This window comes from Nematolebias whitei, chromosome 10 (assembly GCF_014905685.2).
Source record: "Nematolebias whitei isolate Nwh7 chromosome 10, NemWhi1, whole genome shotgun sequence".
NCBI lineage: Eukaryota > Metazoa > Chordata > Actinopteri > Cyprinodontiformes > Rivulidae > Nematolebias > Nematolebias whitei.
Genome location: NC_056507.1, coordinates 6598465 through 6618996, shown reverse-complemented (window position 1 = coordinate 6618996; position 20532 = coordinate 6598465). Strand labels below are relative to the sequence as shown.

The following is a 20532-nucleotide window of genomic DNA, read 5'->3' as shown; positions in this document are numbered from 1 at the left end:
ATGGGTGGATGTATGGATAGGTGGATGGACAGATGGATGAATGGGTGGATGGATGAATGGGTGGATGGATGGATGGATGGATGGATGGATGGATGGGTGGATGGATGGATGGGTGTATGGATGTATGTATGGATGTATGTATGGATGAATGGGTGGATGGATGGATGAATGGGTGGATGGATGTATGTATGGATGAATGGATGGATGGATGGATGGATGGATGGATGGGTGGATGTAATTAAGAGTCATTCTATGGCAGCAGCTCTGCCTCCCTCCTGGCTCTGGTGGTAGAACTCAGTGGAAGCAGCTTCCAGTGACCCACCAGCTTTTCTCTCTCCAGGTCGATCCTGTAGCGATCCTGCAGCTCCGTGTGGGTCTGAAGACGTTTTCTTTCTTCTTCTGCTGCGTTGGCTGCGGCCTCCTCCAGAGCCTGGCGCAAAGAAAAACAAACACTTAAATATTTAAATACACATAAAGAAAAGCTACAGTTCTGACACGCAGCTTGTGTGAAGAAACGCAATCTTAAGATGTGTTAACTGCATCACCTTAGAAAAACTGAAATCAATCTTGACGACATCATGTTTCTACAAATAACTGGAACTGAAAGACTTCCGCGGTTTAAACAAGAAGTAACAGCAGCGTTAGCACAGAGGGTTTAAAGATTTAAATTAACTTGGGTTTTCTTCTCACTGTAAGCTTTTTCATTTTGTTGCCGATTGCTGTGGTGAAGGTGGACGTCTCTACAAACTGCAACAGTTAACTCCTAAAAACCCAGTGTGTCTCTGTGTTCTTTGTGCATTCATGTAACCAACTATAGGAGACAGAGTCTGGCACCTCAATGCTACATTGTTTTGCCGTTCAGGATTGTCGTCTCACACAAAGATAAAACTGTTTTCTCGTGGACGAGACAAGTTGTGATGGGAATGATTTTTTCCCTCCCTGCATCTGTGTTTGCCACTGTACGGCAGATCTCTGCGAGGCGCCGTACACCAAACTGAAACCAGAACAAGCGATTAAAAAAGTTTGTTCGATTAATCTGAAAGTATCCACTAGATTTTATGAATTAAAAAAGGAGAAAATCAAATTCAATGGAAATTTGATGGATTTTCAGCCTGTACAGTACTCAATAATTCAGATTTTTTTTGTTGTTGTAGTAAAATAAAACTAACACATTTGAGTGCGGTACTTCACTACTTGAATACTACTACTACTTCGCGGTTCAACTTATGCAGACTCGCTCTTTCATGTTTTTTCAACGTAAGATTTTACACGACACGATTGTCAACTTTAATATTACTCACATGATTGGGACGGTATTGGATAAAAAATTAAAAAAAAAAACTTTGGACAGGCGCCGTCATTTTGTAGTTTTCTTTCAGTAAGCCTATACTGTAACACTTGTCAAAAGAACTACACTACCCAGAAGCCAACAGTGCTTCCAGTCGCTACTTTCTGCAGCAATGGAGGGAAAGTTTAACAACGCAAAGTGAGAAGTAACTATCTATCTGTTAAGTTCACAGAATTGGCAGGAAAGTCACAAATAATCCTGAAGGTTACTGAAGCTCAATTATCCACGTGCACATCAACCTGAATGGGACGGTGAGCTTCAGCGCTGCAGGCTAGTTCTGCCAAACCGGAATTAAGCCCAACCGGAACTGAGCTCTGCAGAGCTGGTGAGTAAAATTTTGCAGTACTGTACAGTACATATATATATGTTGTTAAAATGGCGTAGGTTTAAGAGGTTAGAACATTGCAAGAGTGTGGGAAGGGTTTTATAAAGCCTTCAAATATATGTAAATCACATATGTCAAACTCAAGACCCGGGGGCCAAATGTGGCCCTTGTTGACATCTTATCTGGCCCCCCAAGATGATATTTTAAGTGAAAAATACTTTTATCGCTTGATTTTTTTCAGTAATCCATGATTATGATGTCAAAAGTGCAACAGAGAACATCCAATGAGACCAATCAAACTCTTGTTGAGGAACTTGCAACCAAGAAAAGATGTTGGGTATCTAACTTGAGTTCATGTAGATTCTGAAACTGGCCCTTAGTTTGAAAAAGGTTTTTAATTTTAGCCCCCTTTTGTAAGTGAGTTTGACACCTCTGATGTAAATACAAAAATAAATATAGAGTTCCTACTTGGCAGTTTTTCACCTATCGTGGTGGTGTGTGGAACATAACCCCCGCGATTACCGAGGGACTACTGTACATTATTTAGAACTTTCTCTGCAATCTAGCACAGGAGGCTGTAAATTTGGCAAACAGTGCTGCACACGCACGCACGCACACACACACAGAAATAAACACACATCGTTAGTCCATAAATCAGTGGTTCCCAACCATAGTCCTTGAGGAACACCATCTTGTACATTTTAGTTGTTTTCCAGCTTTGACACACCTGATTTGAACGAATGGGTGATTAACGGCTTGTGCAGAATTTGAAGCAGTAATTAAATCACTGAATCAGGCGTGTTGGAGCAGGGAAACAACTATTAAAACAAGCAGGGTGGTGTTTAGCTGATGTGTTGTGTGATAGAAATAAAATTAAATCTCTCATTCGATTACTCTTAAACAACATTTTTTTTTTTTATTCTAACTTTTTCCTTGACTTTTATCCGTTGATTTGTTCCAGACCAACACGCCCCTCTGAATGGTCCAATTAGAGCAGCTAAACGTGTAATGGCCTTTCAGTATGAGTGACGTCAGCTTCATCAGCATTCAGCCAGATGCCTCCACAGACGGGACGCCGACTCTGGTTTAGGAAGATTTACAGGAAGAACGTGTTTAATTAGGCTGATGTCATCCCCCTCACTGAGTGAGGACCTCATTAGCTGCCGGGTGAGGCAGACCCATTGTCAGTGTTCGAGAGTTTCAGAGCTGACCACCAGAGTTTTGAGTGACCTAGTTTGTACAAAACAACTGAGTGGGTGTGTTCACCAGAACAGCAACCTCTGAATTTTAATTCAGAGCATTTTGGAACTATGATCTCACTTCTAAGGAATGCTGTTGGATCAGTTTGGAGATTTTTTTTAAATTTAGCAGTAGCTATGGGGAGTGTGTTACTGATTGAGGAAACAAGTCCTCTAAAAACACAAGGATGGAATAAAGGAATAAAATAATTTAACGTTGTGATACCATCAGGGAACTTCCTCTTTCAGCCTTGAGACATTAGTTTAATGATTTATTTGACACCTGAGTGAGAACACAAGCAGAGGAACCTGCTGCGTTGGTGAGGATGATGTCCTTTGTAGACGATGAATTTACAACAAGCACCATCTTTAGCTGGAATGTGTTTGATGCATTCAGCAGCTCTTTGCAGTAAGAAAAGTCAGAAACTCTCAGGCTGTTTAGTGTGATTGCTTCATTTCCACACATTGTTAGATTGCCCCTCCCCCTGGACCTGCCTTCCACCCTGACTGCTGAACTGGTCCCTCAACCTGCAGCTTGTTTCATTCTAATGTTTGTGATGTTGTTGAGATTTCTGCGGTAATGTTACACATTGTTTCACAGACACTCCTCCACCCGTTGAAGCTTTTTTTTTAGCAATGTGAAAACAAGTGGAGGAACATGAAGCTGTGGTGAACGTGGTTTTTGTGGTGCTGCCAGCTGGGTTGCTTTGCTGTGGGAGACAGATCAGTGGTAACTGACAGAGGGCTGTGTTGTGGTTGGGATAATTGAGTTTACTCAACATTTGGGGCACATCTTCTAATTGGTTCTTTGGTTGTCACACTTTGTTTTGTTGCCTGACTCAAGTTGGGACCTTCTGGCCGTCTCGGTGTGATTCCTAAAAAGGATAATTGAAGTCAACTTGCTGACATGCCTCTAAGTCGCCAAGCAATGCGGTAACAGAGACATAATAAGGATTGACACATGAAAGAGGAAGCAGGCTTCACGACTGTGCAGTGTGATGTGCACATCTTTGCAGGTTTTATGAATTATGAACAGCCTTAGGTAGTGTATAAGGAGAGGCTTGTATTTGCAGCCATATCACAGAACTGTTTTGTCAATGCACCTTTATAATCAATCAACCGGTCAGTGGAGAGTTTGCCGGCAGTGTGCTGGTTTTAAAACTCATTGCTGTCCAGTCCTTGTATCTATGACAGCATATAGTGCAACATGACTGAGGAATGTGGTCAAGAAAAGAACCAAAGAAGAAATATCAGGCCTTAGAAAAACATGAGTAGATGAATAATAAAAGTCTATAAAAAGAAAAACGGGGGGGGGGGGGGGGGACTCAACAACAACAATGACCTTTCCTGAGGGGTTCCACAAGGTTCGATTCTTGGACCCCTTCTGTTTTCACTCTGTCTGCTCCCTCTGGGGTCTATCCTGAGGAAACACGGTCTTTCATTTCACTGTTTTGCTGATGATTGTCAGATTTATCTGCCCTTAAAACCAACTAGTTCTTGCTCCATTCACCCTCTGTTAAAATGTCTGGACGACATTAAGGCATGGGTGGCTTCAATTTTTGTTAAGTTTTAATGATCAGAAGACTGAAGTCATTATGTTTAGCCCTAGCTCCACCATCACCTCTGATCCTGTAAACCTGGCCTCCCTCTAGCCATATCTTAAGCAGTCTGTTACAGATCTTGGGACGGTTTTAGACTTTGAGTTTAAGTTTGCAGAAAAGCTTCTTCCAGTTAAGGCAGATTGCTAAACTTTAGCCAGTGTTGTCCAGATCTGGTCTTGAAAAATGAGTCCATGCCTTTATCACTATCTGACTGGACTACTGTAACGCACTCTATGCTGGGGTCAGTCAGGCCTCCATTTTCCATCTCTATCTCATCCAAAATGGTGCAGCTCGGCTCTTAGCAGGAACTCGTAGTTTTGAGAACATTACGCCAGTTTTGTCTTCCCTTCACTAGCTCCCTGTGTGTACCAGAATTTATTTTAAAATTATCCTGCGAACCTTTAAGTGCAAAAATGTCCTTGTGCCCCTTTATCTCTCTGAGCTACTGGATGCTGAGATCATCCGATCAGTTGGTTTTGGTTGTTCCAAAAACAAAATTGAAGCTCAGATGTGATCAGACTTTTTCAGTTATGGGGCCCAAACTTTGGAACAACCTGCCTCCCAACATTAGGTAGGCCACTTCACTTCCTGTTTTTAAATCTCTGCTAAAAACTCATCTGTTTTCTCTGGCATTTCAGTGTGAGTTGATATAATATTTGTTTGTTCTGTTTTATTTTTTAATGCTTTTAACAATTTTTTCAGTACTCTCATTGATGTTGTTGTTAAGCACTTTGGTAATAGCTGCTGTTTTAAATGTGCTTTATAAATAAAGTTGACTTGACTTGGCCTGACACAGGAATGGAGAGGTGCATCATTCTTCAGCTCATCATCAAGTTTAGCTAACAGTTCTTTGGTGTTGTTTGAGCTAAAATCCTACTTTCTGTTGCTCAGACTTATCTTTGGTATTTTTTAAAGGTCAGAGTAAAGAAATTTGAACACATTGTATCTTTGTGACAGACTGCTGGTAAACAGCCTAAAGGTTTGAAACAAGACGGGTTTATCTTGAAGTTTAGGAGCTTTTTGTTGTCTGCAATGAATCGTTGTGTATGTACTATTGTCTTTATTAAAATTAATACACTGTCAGTTGAGGCACCTTAAAGACTTCTATTCTACTAGTGTTTTACTCCTTAATAGTTTATAGGTGTGATTTCATGAACATTTCTCTAAAAATGATCCAATACTGGACTGAGGAGGAGTGAAAAACAGCCAAAATCAAAAGAAAGTTGTTTAAAAACACTTTACATTTTACAGCAAAGTCTGAGTCTTTGGATGCAAAATAATATTTGAGCCACAGTGGATTAGTAGTATGATTTGACATAATTACACTTCTTAAAATGAACTTTATTCATGATCTTTTTACATTTAAAAAACTCGTCTAAAAGCTTTTTTTTGACAAACAACAGTACTTTACAGAACCATGTTTAAATTCTCAGCACAAACGTGCTATAGGCCATATTGAGGGACGGTTAAGAGCTAATAATTAAACATGGACACTTGGCTTTTTTCTATGGGCTCAACTCGGCCCTACTACGGTTTATCTGTCTTTCCACTGGATGGACCCATCTGCTTCCTGTTGGCCTGCACGCCATTGATTGCCCAGAGAATGACGTAAATCATTAATGTCTCTGCCACAAGAATCAAACCCAGTATTTTGAAAACCGCTGCAGCATTCTTTTTTTTAATCTACAACAATCATTAAAATTATACTACATAAACACTGTGGTACTATGAGGAGGAGCAGACATTTCTGCGCTTGTTGGCCGATGACAGGATTCAGATGGAGTCAAAATAGACTTGATTTACAGCTGCGACAGAGGGAAAGTGGCCTTGACTCAACAATGGCCAAGACAGAGGATGGTGAGTGTTTTGTAACTTTATTTTACTTAGTTGTGTTTTGGGTAGAAAATAACTTTGCCAAAGTTTTATATGGACGATCCTGCTCACATCGAGGTGGCACTCTAGAAAACCACCTAGACCAGGGCTATTCAACTAAACTGCTCAAGGGGCCACAGTTACTGAAAGCCAGTAGCTCAGGGACTGGACATCCAGCAGTTGTTGTCATTAAGTAAGTTTGTTCAGATCAGTTCAGAATTTCTCTCAACAATTTATTTTTTGCTCTCTTGAGCTGGGATATTTGTTTAATATTTGTGTGTTTGATTTGTTTTCAGTTGTGTGGTTTAAACTTGACAGACAGATGTGGCCGAACATTTCCCTCCTACCTTCCTCATATTCTCCAGTTCAAGCTGTTTGGCCTCGTTTGCCGTCTGCAGCTCCCTCATCCTCAGCTCCAGCTCCTCCTGCTCAGCCAGCTGCTTCAGCCGCAGCTCCCGGCGCTTCTGTCGGGCATCGTGGTGCGGCGCCACCCGGCCCTGACGCAGCAGGGTCACAGTGGTCTGAATAGCTAAGAAGAACCGTGGAGGAGGCACAAGAATCACTTAGTTTTATTCAAAACTGATCTATAGTCAGTCATAGACAAATGCACATAAAACAAATGTTTCTGTGCGACAGTGAGACAGAAACTAGGTTAAATTATGCTACACTCTAATATCAATTTACTTACAAATATATCATTTTGAAAAGTTTAAGCAACTCAAAACAGTGTTTATCATTGCACTAAGCTGAACATTTAGGATCAAATCTTCAAAAAATTAAAACTGCAATTCTGGGAGGAAAATAAAACAAAATAATTAGTCCATCCAGGGCTTAATTTGAGCCGGATCATGCTGGAACAGGATCAGGAACTCTTATTTTGACGGGGTGCGTTTCGGTAACTGTTTGCTTGGATCCAGTAAGTCTCAGGCTTACTAATAATAAAGTCATGAACAAATTTGACTGCCTTGAACAAATAAAACCTGGATATGTAATCTGAAAATAATTACATAAACACTAATTTTAAACATAACCGCCACTTATGAATTCCTAATATCACATCAGAGCTGCCCCTTCAAATGAAGCATTTCCGCTTCTACCCTGAAAAATTTTTTTCACTCCTAAACGTTCAGTCACGGGCAATTTAATTAAAAACACAAACATATAATTAAACAGCACAACTAAATTGCAAATCAGTTTTACAGTTTAAGTGGGTCATTAATATAATTTTGATTATTTATTAAAAATATGAGAGAAATGTTTGATGAGTAATCACGTTACGTACGTCATTTATCAAAACAACGGTGCAAATTTGTCAAAGTGTAGAAAAGATGGTACTTTCATCAATTTTTTATTTTTTTTTAAAACTCATTGTACAACTAAACTGAAAATTGAAGCACATGAAGGCAGTGGCAATGGAGATAGAACTCGACGCGGGGAGGGGGTGGTGTTTAGGATGCTTGAGAGAAGCGGCGCATGCTCTATTCACACAAGGAGAGCTGTTGGTCAGGCTACTTCTTATTGATCTCTAAAATAATTAATGAATTAAGTGTTTATAAATGTAGGTAAATGTTTAACAAGACACCCCCCTCCCTGGCTATTTGCATTCCGGCATTGTTTGGATGACAAATTAAGCACCGAGTCCGTCCCATAAATTCCAACTCTCTGATAGTTTGACATTTTTAGTGAGAAGTTGCTGAGCTGTAGAGCTCCAAAAATACTTGGTTTCCTCAGTTATTTGCCAAAATCCCATTCTCCATGTAGAAACTTTTTACATGTTGTTGCTAATTTAATCTACACTGTATGGTGCCCTGCTGCGAAAGGTCAAAGTGAAGTATTCCTGATCGAGATGAACATTGTGATGCATTTTTGTCCGGGTTTTCTCAAAGCTGCAGAAAAAGTTGAGAATGGAAAAGTGAAACCGACGAATAATGGGGGGTTAGTATTAAGGGTGCTGTCAAGGGGGTTATAGTCAAGGTTTATGGATGTTTTTTTTAACTACTATGGCTGAGAATGCTAACTGCCCATGAACCATGTGTTTGAGTTACCAGAGTTCTTTCCTCTCTCAAAGATGGCTGAATGAGGAGCTGATTTGATCCTGCATGTGCAGCTGGGTGGCCGAGGTCATCAGTGTCTGCTTGTGCCGAGAGCTGATAAGCGTATAAAAAAATTTCTCGCAAGCTGCCCGGGGCAGATTCTTGTGACTGGGCTCCATGTATGTAGAACTTCTGTACATCTGTGTGACCTGTTGTGAAAGTCTGACCTTGCAAGTAAAACCGGTTAAAAACTTTCTCGTGTCCTCGAGGGTGGCTTCTTTGAGTAAATAAGATGAATAACAGCACCTAATGCTTAAGATTTGGCGCCCTTAATAAACTTCTAAACATGGGGGAGTGGTGGCGCAAAGGTTAGAGAAGGTGGGCCTGGGATCAGAAGGTTGCTGGTTCAACTCTCAGTCCCTGACAATGTCAAAAGGTAGTTGGGAAAGGTGAAGCACACACACTTGCCTCCACCCTCATTTGTCCCACTCTGGGCCCTTGAGCAAGGCCCTTAACCCCCACCATCTACTCCCCCGGATGCCCTAGATGACAGCTCTCTGCTCCACACAGTGGTCTGTGGCTGCGTCAGGAAGGGCACCCGGCGTAAAAATAATTGCTAAGTCTTCATGTTAGTTCGCTGTGGCGACCCCTGAAGAAGAAGAGAGCAGCCAAAAAAATAAAAAATAAACAAACTTCTAAAACAACTCACCCTGGATCCACTCTTGCTTCTTCTTCCTTTCTGATGCACTGATTTCAAAACTTTTTTGAGATGACTTGATGAGGAAGAGACACTTTTTCCCCTCTTTGTCTTGTAACGGCTGCAGTGTAAAAAGTATACAGACTGTGGTCTAGTGTGGTCCACACTATTTACGGTGGTTGTTACACATATAAAAATTCAGCAGCACAATATTTAGCACTAAAATGCAACAACAGCACACTTCAACATGCTTTAAAAAAAACTTCCCTATGTTTCCAGCATTGCTTTTCTTAAAAAACAGCTGAAGAGGTTCAGTAAAAGCAGCAGTCTCTTGCCTCCACAGTACAGCTTCCATCTAACATGATGTCTCCTTTCTTCTCTGCGAGGTCCTCACCAACGTAGTAGGAGATGCAGCTGGGCTTCAGCACAAACCAGCGTTCAGTCCAGTTCTTCCTCTTATGACCTTTCTTCATCATATAGCCCTACAAGGAGAAAGGGGGATATATCAGAAAAACTGCATGCTTATTTTCCCAGCCCTGTGATAGACTGGACACGTGTCCATGTTGTAACCCTACTTCGCACCCATTGATTGATAGGAATCTGTGCCAGACCGAACTCCATAGGCGTCACAACAATTATATGTGAGGGGGACGTGTCCTCACTTTTGAAAAATATTCATTTGGACCCCTTCACATTTACCATTAGACATTAGTTCACTCAGCACTGTTTCTATTGCTTCGTGAACAAATCCCTTCCACTTGATTAATAGGAGAATACTCAAACCACTAAAAGTCTACTCCGAGGCTTCCTGGTTACAACAACTCACCAGCATACAGTCTTTCTCCTCGATCGCTTGACGGGGCGGGGAAAACACCTCTGTGACGTGCGCTAGGTTAGTGCTAATCAGTGGCAGTTGTTGACCGGGGGACTGCGGTAAAGCCTTCCCCGGATTCAGAAACCTTACTGTCACTCAAATCCAGAATCCTCGATTACAACAACATTTATATATAGGCTATATTTGCGTTGTTGTGTATGGCCCCTGTTTAAAGACGAATAACGTACCAAAAAAAATCTATATTTCACCTAGATCTTCTTACTTTAATTCCACACATTTAAAGCAAGTTTCTCACCAGGTTTGTGGAAATTCAGCTGTGGGGTTTTAAAGACATTTAAACATTAATGCACTTTAATTGCGTAAGGTTCAAGAATCTGCAGATGGCTTTACCGCAGGGTGGGGGGTACATAGGATGCGTGAGAGAAGCGGAGTGTGCTCTATTCAACCGTGGCTGAATCTGCTGAGCGCAAATTCCAATAGCCAACCTAAAACCAACTTCACCGCGGTCTCAATTCACACAAGGAGAGCTGTTGGTCAGGCTACTTCTTGTGCCGTGCACTCTAAAATAATTATTGAATCAAGTTCTTACTTACTGTATGTAGGTAATCATATGTTTAACAACAAGTTAAAATACACCAGAATGCAGGAAATGGCATCTAATTTATTTTTAAAAATTCTGGGGGAGGACCCCCAGACAAACCACCACCCACCAGTGTCCCCCCACCCCCACCCCCCCACACACACATTACAAATGCTTCTGATGCCAATGCTGAACCCGAAGAGGATGGAGCAAGTGCAGAAAGAATGCAATGGATTTATTTCACGTTTTTCTATCTTTTGATTGAAAAGAGGAAGTCAAGCTACTGCAGCTAGAACTGAGATTGAAACACAAAAAAGAAGTCTGACATTCATCAAAAAGAGCATTGGATGAGTCACAACAACACACCTAATTAACACATCTGATGAATTATGTGTTGATTTTTTAAATTTGTAAACAGGCAGAGACTGACGTTAGTTTTAAACTCTGCCCACAATGAAGTACTCACTCGATCTTAATACTCTATATCTGAGGTTTCACACTTCCTCTCCAAGTAACGCATCACTTACTTTTCAGATTTGTGATCAACTCTGGCTTGACTAATTCTGAATATCAGAGTTTAGGGAAGTAAATATATACATCTTTAAACGAGGAAGTGTAAAATATCTCCACTGTGACAAACTTCTCACAGCTGTTTGTTGTTATAGCAGCAATTTGATTTTTTAGAGCTGAGGTTCACAAACCTTTTAGCTTTCAACATGCTATATAAGAGGGAAGCTACTTGAGACCACAATTATTGCTGATGATTAAGAATCCCAGCATTTCATAAAAACAAAGTTACCAGTTTTTCTTGATTTTTTTCTGAGTAATTCCTGAAATTCAAGGAAATATTTCACCCACACAAAATGTTCATAACTAGAGTAGTATTCTGTAGTTAACAGTACGTGCATACAGCAATCATTCCTAATAATTCATTATATTGTATAACATATATATATATATACACACGCACACATACTGTACTAAAATGGAGGTTGGCAAGTTGCTTACCTGTACTTTTGAATTTATCCAGTTCACAAGGTTTACAAATATACATATATTGTGGCAGCCATCTTTGATTTTCATGTGGCAACTTAGTTTTCGATAGTGACCCTTCTTATGCTTGGATGCAGTTGCACACAAAAAAGGTGGTACCTCACTTTTTTCCCAGTTATCTACTGTGTAGCTTACAATATATGGATGAACATATATGGCGGCAGCCATCTTGGATTGTAAGTTGGTAACCTAGTCTTTTGATAGTGACTTTTCTGATGCCTAGGTGCAGTCACACACTAAAATGGAAGTAGGTGTCTAATTTATTTTTCAAGTTATCCATCACACAAGACAGACAGATGAACAGAGGGCAGTGCTTCCTCTACCATTATACAACTGAGCATCCCGCCTACCTAACTGAACTGCGCGCACCCCCCCACCCGTCGGCACTGACATAGTGCTAAGCTAGCGGCGCACAATACAGGCACGCTAGAAGGCTAAAGGCGGCGCTCATACTGCCTCTTCCCTCACGCTGACCCCCCCACACTCGAAAACTGTCGGTACAAACAGTGCAGCTCTGATATGTCTGTCCCTCCCGGCCAATAAAAAACAACCTCACAGACAAGATGAGCACCCAAGCATGACAAGTTATCTAGGGGAAACACTGGAGGGTATTTCCAATTTCCCTCTTCACTGGGAACAACAAAAGAGTGTGACCTTTGCCCCATGACTTTGAACTCAATAAGGAGCCATATCATCCCATCTTAAGACGAGGACATGAACATTTTTGTTTTTGTAAAAATAAAAAATAAAATATTTTAAAAAGACCTCTGCAGTTCTGAGTTTTATGTTTGAAACAATGTTTGACTGCTGTAAACGGCACCAATGTGACTGAAGAACAGTAAACCAGCGGGGTTTGTGTTGACATGGTTAAGTCTGTGCAGACGTGTCGCTCACCTGTTTTAGTACATCCAGGATGAGCTCCTGGTAGACCTCAGTGATGCCCATAGAAAGTGTCTGCTTGTCTATGCCTTTACTGAAAAGGCCTGAGCCCACCAGAGTGATGAGCTCCCAGACACTCAGACACTGCTCCTTTGAGTTCAGCTGCAGCCTGTAGTCCTCGAATCGCTCCTCCACCCAGCTTCCCCCCATCGCTTCCGTCAGCTTATGCAAGAAGTACTCGATCTGTGTGAGAAGACACAGTCTGAGTGGGGCTCCTTTAGATGAAAACACGTAAAACTACAGTGGCAAAAAAAAAAAAAAAATACAGAAACTATGATTTATTAGAACTCTGACAACAGTTAATAGAAGATTTAAATCTTACGTCTAACATAAAGTTCTCAACCAACTAGCTCATCTTATATTACAGACCTTATTTTGTGCAATACTTTCCTAACAGAGCACTTTGGTCTCAGAAAGCAGGTTTATTTGTGGTTCCTAGAGTTTCTAAAAGTAGAATGGGAGCAGAATGTTTGTCTGGATCTCGTTCTGCTCTCTGGAACCCCAGCCAGTCAAAGCAGGTGGCTTTGACTATGTTCCTCCCTCTTTTTGAAACAAGTATAGACTACAGCCATTTCCATTCTCATGGCAAATTCCATCACCATCTCTCCTTCCTGGTTTATTTTCTTGACACCAAGCCTAACCATCACTTTCTCATCCCCTCCGTTTCCTTCACCACCGTGTCCATTCAGGTCTGCTCCGATCACCAGTCTTTCCTCCCTGGGAATACTCTCTATCACTTCATCCAGATCCTTCCAAAATGTATATTTCTCCTCAGCATCCCATCCAACCTGTGGTGCATAACCACTGACAATGTTCAGCATCAGACCTTCTACTTCTACCTTCTTTCTTTCCACACCATGGTAAAACAGTTTGAACCCTGCTCCAATGCTGCGAGCCTTGCTGCCCTTCCACTTGGACTCTTGGACGCATAAAACATCTACCTTCCTTCTCAGCATCATGTCATCCAGCTCTCTACATTTGCCTGTCATTGTCCCCACATTTAGAGTTGCCACCCTCGGTCCTACATTCACGACTTTCCTCTTCTCCCTCTGTCTCTTGACTCGTTTCCCTCCTCATGGTCTTTGATTAACCGTAGCACAGTCTCTGTTGACGCCCTGTTTGTCAACAGCACCGGTGGAGGTCGTTGTTAACCCAGGCCTCGACCGATCTGGTATGGTGCTGCTTAGATGAACTTGCATATTAGTTTTGGCAAAAGTGTTTACGGCGGATGCCCTTCCTGACACAACCCTCAGCATTTACCCGGACTTGGGACCGGCACCAGAGATACACTGGCTTGTGCTCCTTGTGGAGGTTTCCTTCTGCTAAAAGGGAGTTTTTCCTTTCCACTGTCGCATTTGTGCTAGCTACATTTATATTTGCAACAAATTAAAGACTTAAGATAATCTACTGGCTTCTTTAACTTTTAGTTATAGACATTTTATAATTTATGTGAATGTTTTTGTGGCCTGAAATGGTGTTTTTGATTGATTTGACATCTGATTACACAGATGTTTACTTCAAACCAAAATGTGTGATTTTTCTGTTTTTTCCCACTATTCATCTCTTCATGAAGTATAGAAACATACAACTCCTCTGAAAACAATCTTGCTGTGACTCAACTCTGATGTTTGTTACACTCAATAAATCTTCCAGCTTTTATAAGAGAACAGGAAGTTTCCAACTTCCTGTTCTGCTCTTGAGCAACTGACGTTTCATCTGGCTAGTTGCTGAAACACCACATTTAGCACACATTAGCTACATTATCTTGGATTAGAGTAAAATTACCTCAGCTTTAGAAAACTGTAGGAGGATTAAAATAGCAAAAGATTTCTTTAAAAGCACAACTGAAGTGAGAAGTTCAAACTGATGAGCTAATCGTGGCCATTTTAAAGCATGCGCATCTGTGACTTTGTTTACAACTCAGACTTCATATTTTGTTCTTCACTGCTCAAAATAAACTGTAAATAAAACGGATTGTGTTTTGATGGGATGGGAACTTTACAGCTACAGACCAAAAATTAAATCTATACTCGCCTGCTCCTAATTCATGTTTAAGATAGACAGTTTGACATTTAATTTCATAAAGCAGCAAGTAAAAAATTAGAACTTCATTTACCTGCAAAAGTAGCTAAGTGTCATTATCGATCTTCCATCTGTAATAAATCTGTTATCATTTAATCCATCGACAGGTTAAAGTGATGACAACGACAATTTCGGGCCGCAAAGCCAACTTAACTGTTCACGTCTTCCATTTTGTCTTTCTTACCGCCTCCCTTTGTGGCACAGATGTGCATCAGAGATGGGTTGGCTTTAACCTCACCTCGCCACCTTATGTCATGGATTATGAATGTTTTTACTGTGACTGAGAGTATCTGACATAACAGCGTCTTATCTCAGCCTGAAGGCCAACTCGGCTGAGAACCTCTGGCTCTACCGTCTCCCATAACAACTTCTTGATCTTGGCCTGGAGGCTGACTCACAGCATCTCCCTGACATCCACATGTCCACATCTGTGCAGACAAAAGTAATGGGACATGAGAGACAAAGAACACCCGTTGAAATATTATGTGATGATGTTATAAAAGTCAACAGAAGGACAGGTTTGAGGTTCATTCTGTGACATTGTCCTTATGCGCCCTTGCAAGTAAAAGCCGGTTAGAAATCTGCACCTGCCGTGAGTTTATGGTTATTTTGAGTCAAGGTTAGTGAAAGAGATTTATCACTGACACAATGTGTCCTACATGAAACCTACACACACAGTTGAGTCCAATCCCAAAAAGCCCTCTGAGCTGTTCACCAAGACATCAGACTTTAGGTTGAAATCAGAGGCTGTGAAGGACATGTGGAGGTATGTTCTGTGGGTAATCGGGCTCAGAATAGAGCCTGGTTTAGGTAGTGAGGTGACCCGCTGTCAGATGGAGCTGAGAAAATAAAAGATACCCAGATGATGGGAGGTCGTGTCCCACACAGGAGCTAGGAGGAAGAGTAACAAACAGAAAGGCAGATGGTAGAAAGCCAAGACCGCAACAAAAACCTTGATTGTCATTTTACTTCCTCTAGTCGAGTCCTTTGAAGATCCGCCAGAGCAGAAGCAAGCAGAGCTGATCCAGGACCCTTACTACCCTTTAATCAGTGGCCACATACCTACTTCCTATTTACCGTATTTTTCAGACTATAAGGCGCACTTAAAATCCTTGAATTTTTTCAAAAATTGACAGTGAGCCTTATAATCCAGTGCACCTTATGTATTAATTCTGGTTGTGCTTACTGACCTCTAACCGATTTTATGTGGTACACGGCGCTCAAAAATCTGTCATAATTTAACGCACCTTATAATCCGGTGCGCCTTATGGTACGAAAAATACGGTACTCTTCTCACTGGTTCTGACCTCTGCTCTGGGTTGTTGTTTTTTTAAACAATGGCATGGCAGGTTTGGTTTGTCTCTAACATTTGTACGGCTTATTGCAGATTACAGGACAACTACTTTGCTGATTTTAGTTTTTTTTTTATTTTAAGAGAAATTAACCATATTAAACTCAAAGTAGGTTTGTTATCAAAGACAAAGTGTGTTAGATCGCTGCAAAAACAATCAGCTTTTCAGTGGAGAAAAGTCTTTTATCCTGGACACTGTCTGATATGAATCACAAATGTTTGTATGAAGAGCTCCTCTTCTCTTTTACGGTCATGACTGCTGCTGAAGTGTGAACTCACCTCCTCAGTGACCATGATCAGGGGGTATCTGTCCTCTGACAGGAAGTTGAAGATGCACCATATCTTGAAGGCGTCATCGTTGGAGATAAACAGCTGATTTTGCTGCAGGTTCTTCCTGAAGCACAGCGTCCAGCACATTTTATTCAACTCCTGACGATCAAAGTTATCAGTCACCTGCAGCAAATACAAATAGCAGTAGCTCCGGTGAGTCAAAAGGTCAGAAAACAAGGAAGAACAGTTTGTTTTTCCCAGTAAGTTGAAACATTTTGTAGGGAAGCTGACAAGCAGATAAAACCATCAGTTAAAGATCAAAGTTCATGCTCGATAATCCAGGTAAAAAAAAAAAAAAAGCCAGTAAAGTTCAATCAGCTTCTCTGGACGTTTTTTTTTTTATGTGGAAATGTTTCATCCAGAAGACTTCATCAGTCCAAGGAGCCACAACAAACTCAGTCTCTTCACATAGTTGGTCAACCAGTTTGATGGTGATAAGATGGTTCCTGGAGTCCGCCCTCTCCCACCGCCGACTCCTCTGAGGTAGCCATGGGCAAAGTGGTTCCAAACATCTAATTATTTTGGATGAAAAACGAAACGTTTCAACATAAAGACACTATCCAGAGGACCGGACTTAACTTTGTTGCATCAGTTAAAGGACATTTGCTGACGGTGGAAAACAAAACAGACTTCGGTTAGTTTTGGTTTGTTTCACAATCATGTGGAACTATAACAGCACAAAACAAGCACGTTTCTACAATTTTTACTTTTAAGTAACATAATTATCACTTCGCTTCTCATCCAAAAGACTTCTTCAGTTCTGATCGTGGGTTCAGAGCCCCAGTTTCCTTCTTTCACTCCTTTTTCAAACCACCCATTGTCCCCGTCTAAAATGAGCACATTCCTGTCTTCAGAAGAGAGTCCCATGTCCTTGAGGTGGTGATGAATAGCTGAGTCTTGACCTGAAAAGCTGCTCTACAATTATGTGACACCCTAGAAATACTTTTGTAGCTTGATTTTGTTTCTCAAACAAAACGAGCAAAAGAAGATGAGGTGACAATTCATCCCTTTTAGATGAAAAACAAAACTACTGAACCACGTAGGACTGCTATGTCGTGGATGACTGAGAATCTACGCCAACAAATTACACATTCTATGTTGTGTGTTATGATCACGGAGATCAACTTCAACAAAATGCGAGGGGAAACTGAAACTTGGGTTCAAATTCCAAAGTTAAATGAGTGGAAATCTCTTGAAAAGGTACAACTGGTGCTGTGTGGAGAAATGTTTTCTTAAAGCCGGTGAACAGTGGTGTCTCCATGGAGACTGGCAGTCCTGAGGATTAGAAGCACATCTCTTCCTGCTGGCTGTAGCTTTGTAAAATAAGTCACCAAATAAGCACCAAACTATATTCTCCAAAGTCTCTCTGGACATACAGTAGAAGACTACTTTGTAGATGATATCATCAGGCAAATATTGTCCTCATTTAAGTTCATGCTCAATAATCCAGGTAAAAAAATCCAACAAAGTTAAGTCAGGTCTTTGGACGGTTTCTTTGTGTTGAAACGTTTCACCTTTCATCCAAAAGATTTTGTCAGTCTGGGGAGCCACAACAAAGTCAGTCCCATAAGTAGCACACTCACTTTGTGTTTTAAACAACTTTGGCCATGGCTGCCTCAGAGGAGTCGATGGGGGAGATGGCGGACTCCAGAAACCATCTTATCACCATCAAACTGGTTGGCAAACTATGTGAGTGTGCTCCTTATGGGACTGAGATTGTTGTGGCTCCTCGGACTGATTACGTCTTTTGGATGAAAGATGAAATGTTTTAACAAAAAGAAACCGTCCAGAGAACCCGACTTAACTTTGTTGGATTGTCCTCGTGTATTAGTGTTAAAAGCGTAAGATGTGGCCACTCGGCTGGTTTAATGTAACGCACTTTATAAAGGAATCAGCGACTCGTATATCTCTCAGCTTCAGAGGGTACAGAATGCTGCTGCACAGCTTTTAAGTTGGACCACATTTCCCCTGTTTTAGTCTCCTTGCACTGGCTGCCTGTACATTTTAGGATTCATTTCATCCATCCATCATCTTCCGCTTGTTCCGAAGTCAGGTCACAGGTGCAGCAGCTTGAGCAGGGAGGCCCAGACATCTCTCTCCACAGCCACCTTTTCCAGCTCTTCTGGGAGGACTCCAAGGTGTTCCCAGGCCAACTGACAGACATAGACCCTCCAGCATGTCCCAGGGTCTCCTCCCAGTTGGACAAGCCCAAAGTCCAGGGAGCATCCTTACCAGATGCCTGAACCACCTCAACTGGCTCCTCTCGATGTGGAGGAGCAGTGGTTTTACGCTGAGTCTCTCCAGGATAAATTAACTTCTCATTCTATCTCTAAGGGAGAGTCCAGCTACCCTGCAGAGGAAACTCATTTCAAGCACCTTTATCTATTATCTCATTCTTTCGGTCACTACTCAGAGCGAGTTCGTGACCGCAGGTGAGAGTAGGAACATAGACCAACTGGTAAACAGAGAGCTTTGCCTTACAGCTCAGTTCCCCCTTCACCACAACGGGCCGGTACAGAATCCGCAATACTGCAGACGCTGCACCATTTCGTCTGTCAATCTCACGATCCATTCTCCCCTCACTTGTGAACAAAACCACAAGCTACTTTAACTCCTCCACTTGAGGCAGAACCTCACCCTCGGGTTCATTTTAAAATTATTTTATTTGTTTTTAAAGCTCTTAATGGACTTGCCTCGCCCTATCTGTCCAAGTTGCTACATCGCTACACAACCCCATGATCCCTCAGGTCATGTGATCAGATGCTCCTGAGTGTGCTGAAGACAAAGCACAAGCTCAGAGGAGAAGGTGCTTTTGCTGTGGCAGCTTCTAAACTATGGAATGACCTTCCCTTGAACATCAGACAAGCCTCTTCCCTGTCCATTTTTAAATCCCATCCCATCTCTTCTCCTTGGCCTTTGACACCATCTGTGATGTTGACTTTGAATTATTATAATCATTCTTTACCGTCTGATTGTATGACTGTTTTATTATGTGTACAGCACTTTGGTCCAGTGGGTGTTTAAAGTGTTCTATAAATAAAGCTGGTATGGTATGGTATGGTATGGTATGGTATGGTATGGTATGGTATGGTATGGTATGGTATGGTAAGATGTGCTGTAGGTTAGGTGATTTAAGCAGGAAGTGATGCAAAGCTTGCTTTAAAAACCAAATGTACTTCCATCTCAAATAGACAAAGTTCTTCATTTATACTGACCAATAGACCAAACCATTTCTGGGTGGTCAGGTGTGCTGCAATAATAAATATGCAATTAAAATATAAAAGCAATACACTCTTTGGACACAATTAAACTTGATATTCAGGAAGTCATGTGAGGTGTTGTTGTTAGACAGACACGTGTGGACAGGTTCCTAATTTACACCAGTGTCTTGGACCAGTCTAATGGAGCCTCTGTTTTACTAATGGGGTGGGTTTTTTTTTAAGCAGTAAAAACTTTTATCTATTATTTCATGGCCAGTTCGGTTGTTTAATCATCAAATCTACATTGGAGGAGAAGCTGGGAATTACTTAGGCAATCTGGTGTAATCCACCATTGCACTAATTTGGGCTAAACATCTGGGTGGAAATCTGTGCTGGATGTTAAAGTGAGACCACCCAAAACTTTCTGCAGCTAAGCTAAGAACTAAGCTGTAGATATTTTTAGTTATATTACCAACAAAGAGCAGTTTTACTGACAAACCTTTCTGGTATAGTACAAGTCCACTGTTTTTATTTAAATTGTTACATTGAAATGTGCATAGAGCATATTTAACATTAAACTTGATTATGTACACATCGTATCCCCTCCAGCAGACAGAGGACTTGTCTCTAAAATGTCCCCAACATCTAAACTCAATTTGTTGAGCAATCACTAAAGTTGCTGTGATTTTCCAAAAGAAAGTCTGTATAAAACGAGCGTTTCATGTTAATACTTGATGGAAGCAAACAGAGCTGGTGTTAACGTCATGCTTGGGAGTTGTAAACATTTTAATTATCTAAATTTAAGTTAACAAAGCTGAAGACCAACCTATCTGTACTTGAATACTGTGCTGAATATCGTAATTGAATTCTCAGTTTTTAGTCAAATATATATATATATATATATATAGTATATACTGTATATACATATATATACTGTATATATTGTATATTATATATATATATATACACACATATATATGTACATACAGTATATATATACATATATATGTGTGCATATACAGTATATATACTGTATATATACTGTACC

General features: G+C 41.0%; 1 protein-coding gene across 1 annotated transcript in view; it reads right to left on the bottom strand.

The window, feature by feature from the left end:
* Positions 1-20532, bottom strand: part of swap70b (switching B cell complex subunit SWAP70b) — a 45715-nt gene that overhangs the window by 12948 nt on the left and 12235 nt on the right. Inside the window, exons 3-8 of the mRNA XM_037682575.1 lie at positions 16234-16407; positions 12477-12704; positions 9450-9596; positions 9127-9235; positions 6732-6913; positions 323-430 (exon numbers count right to left, since the gene is read on the bottom strand). Of these exons, the coding sequence (XP_037538503.1) occupies positions 323-430; positions 6732-6913; positions 9127-9235; positions 9450-9596; positions 12477-12704; positions 16234-16407 (948 nt within the window). The remainder of the gene's footprint in view (positions 1-322; positions 431-6731; positions 6914-9126; positions 9236-9449; positions 9597-12476; positions 12705-16233; positions 16408-20532) is intronic.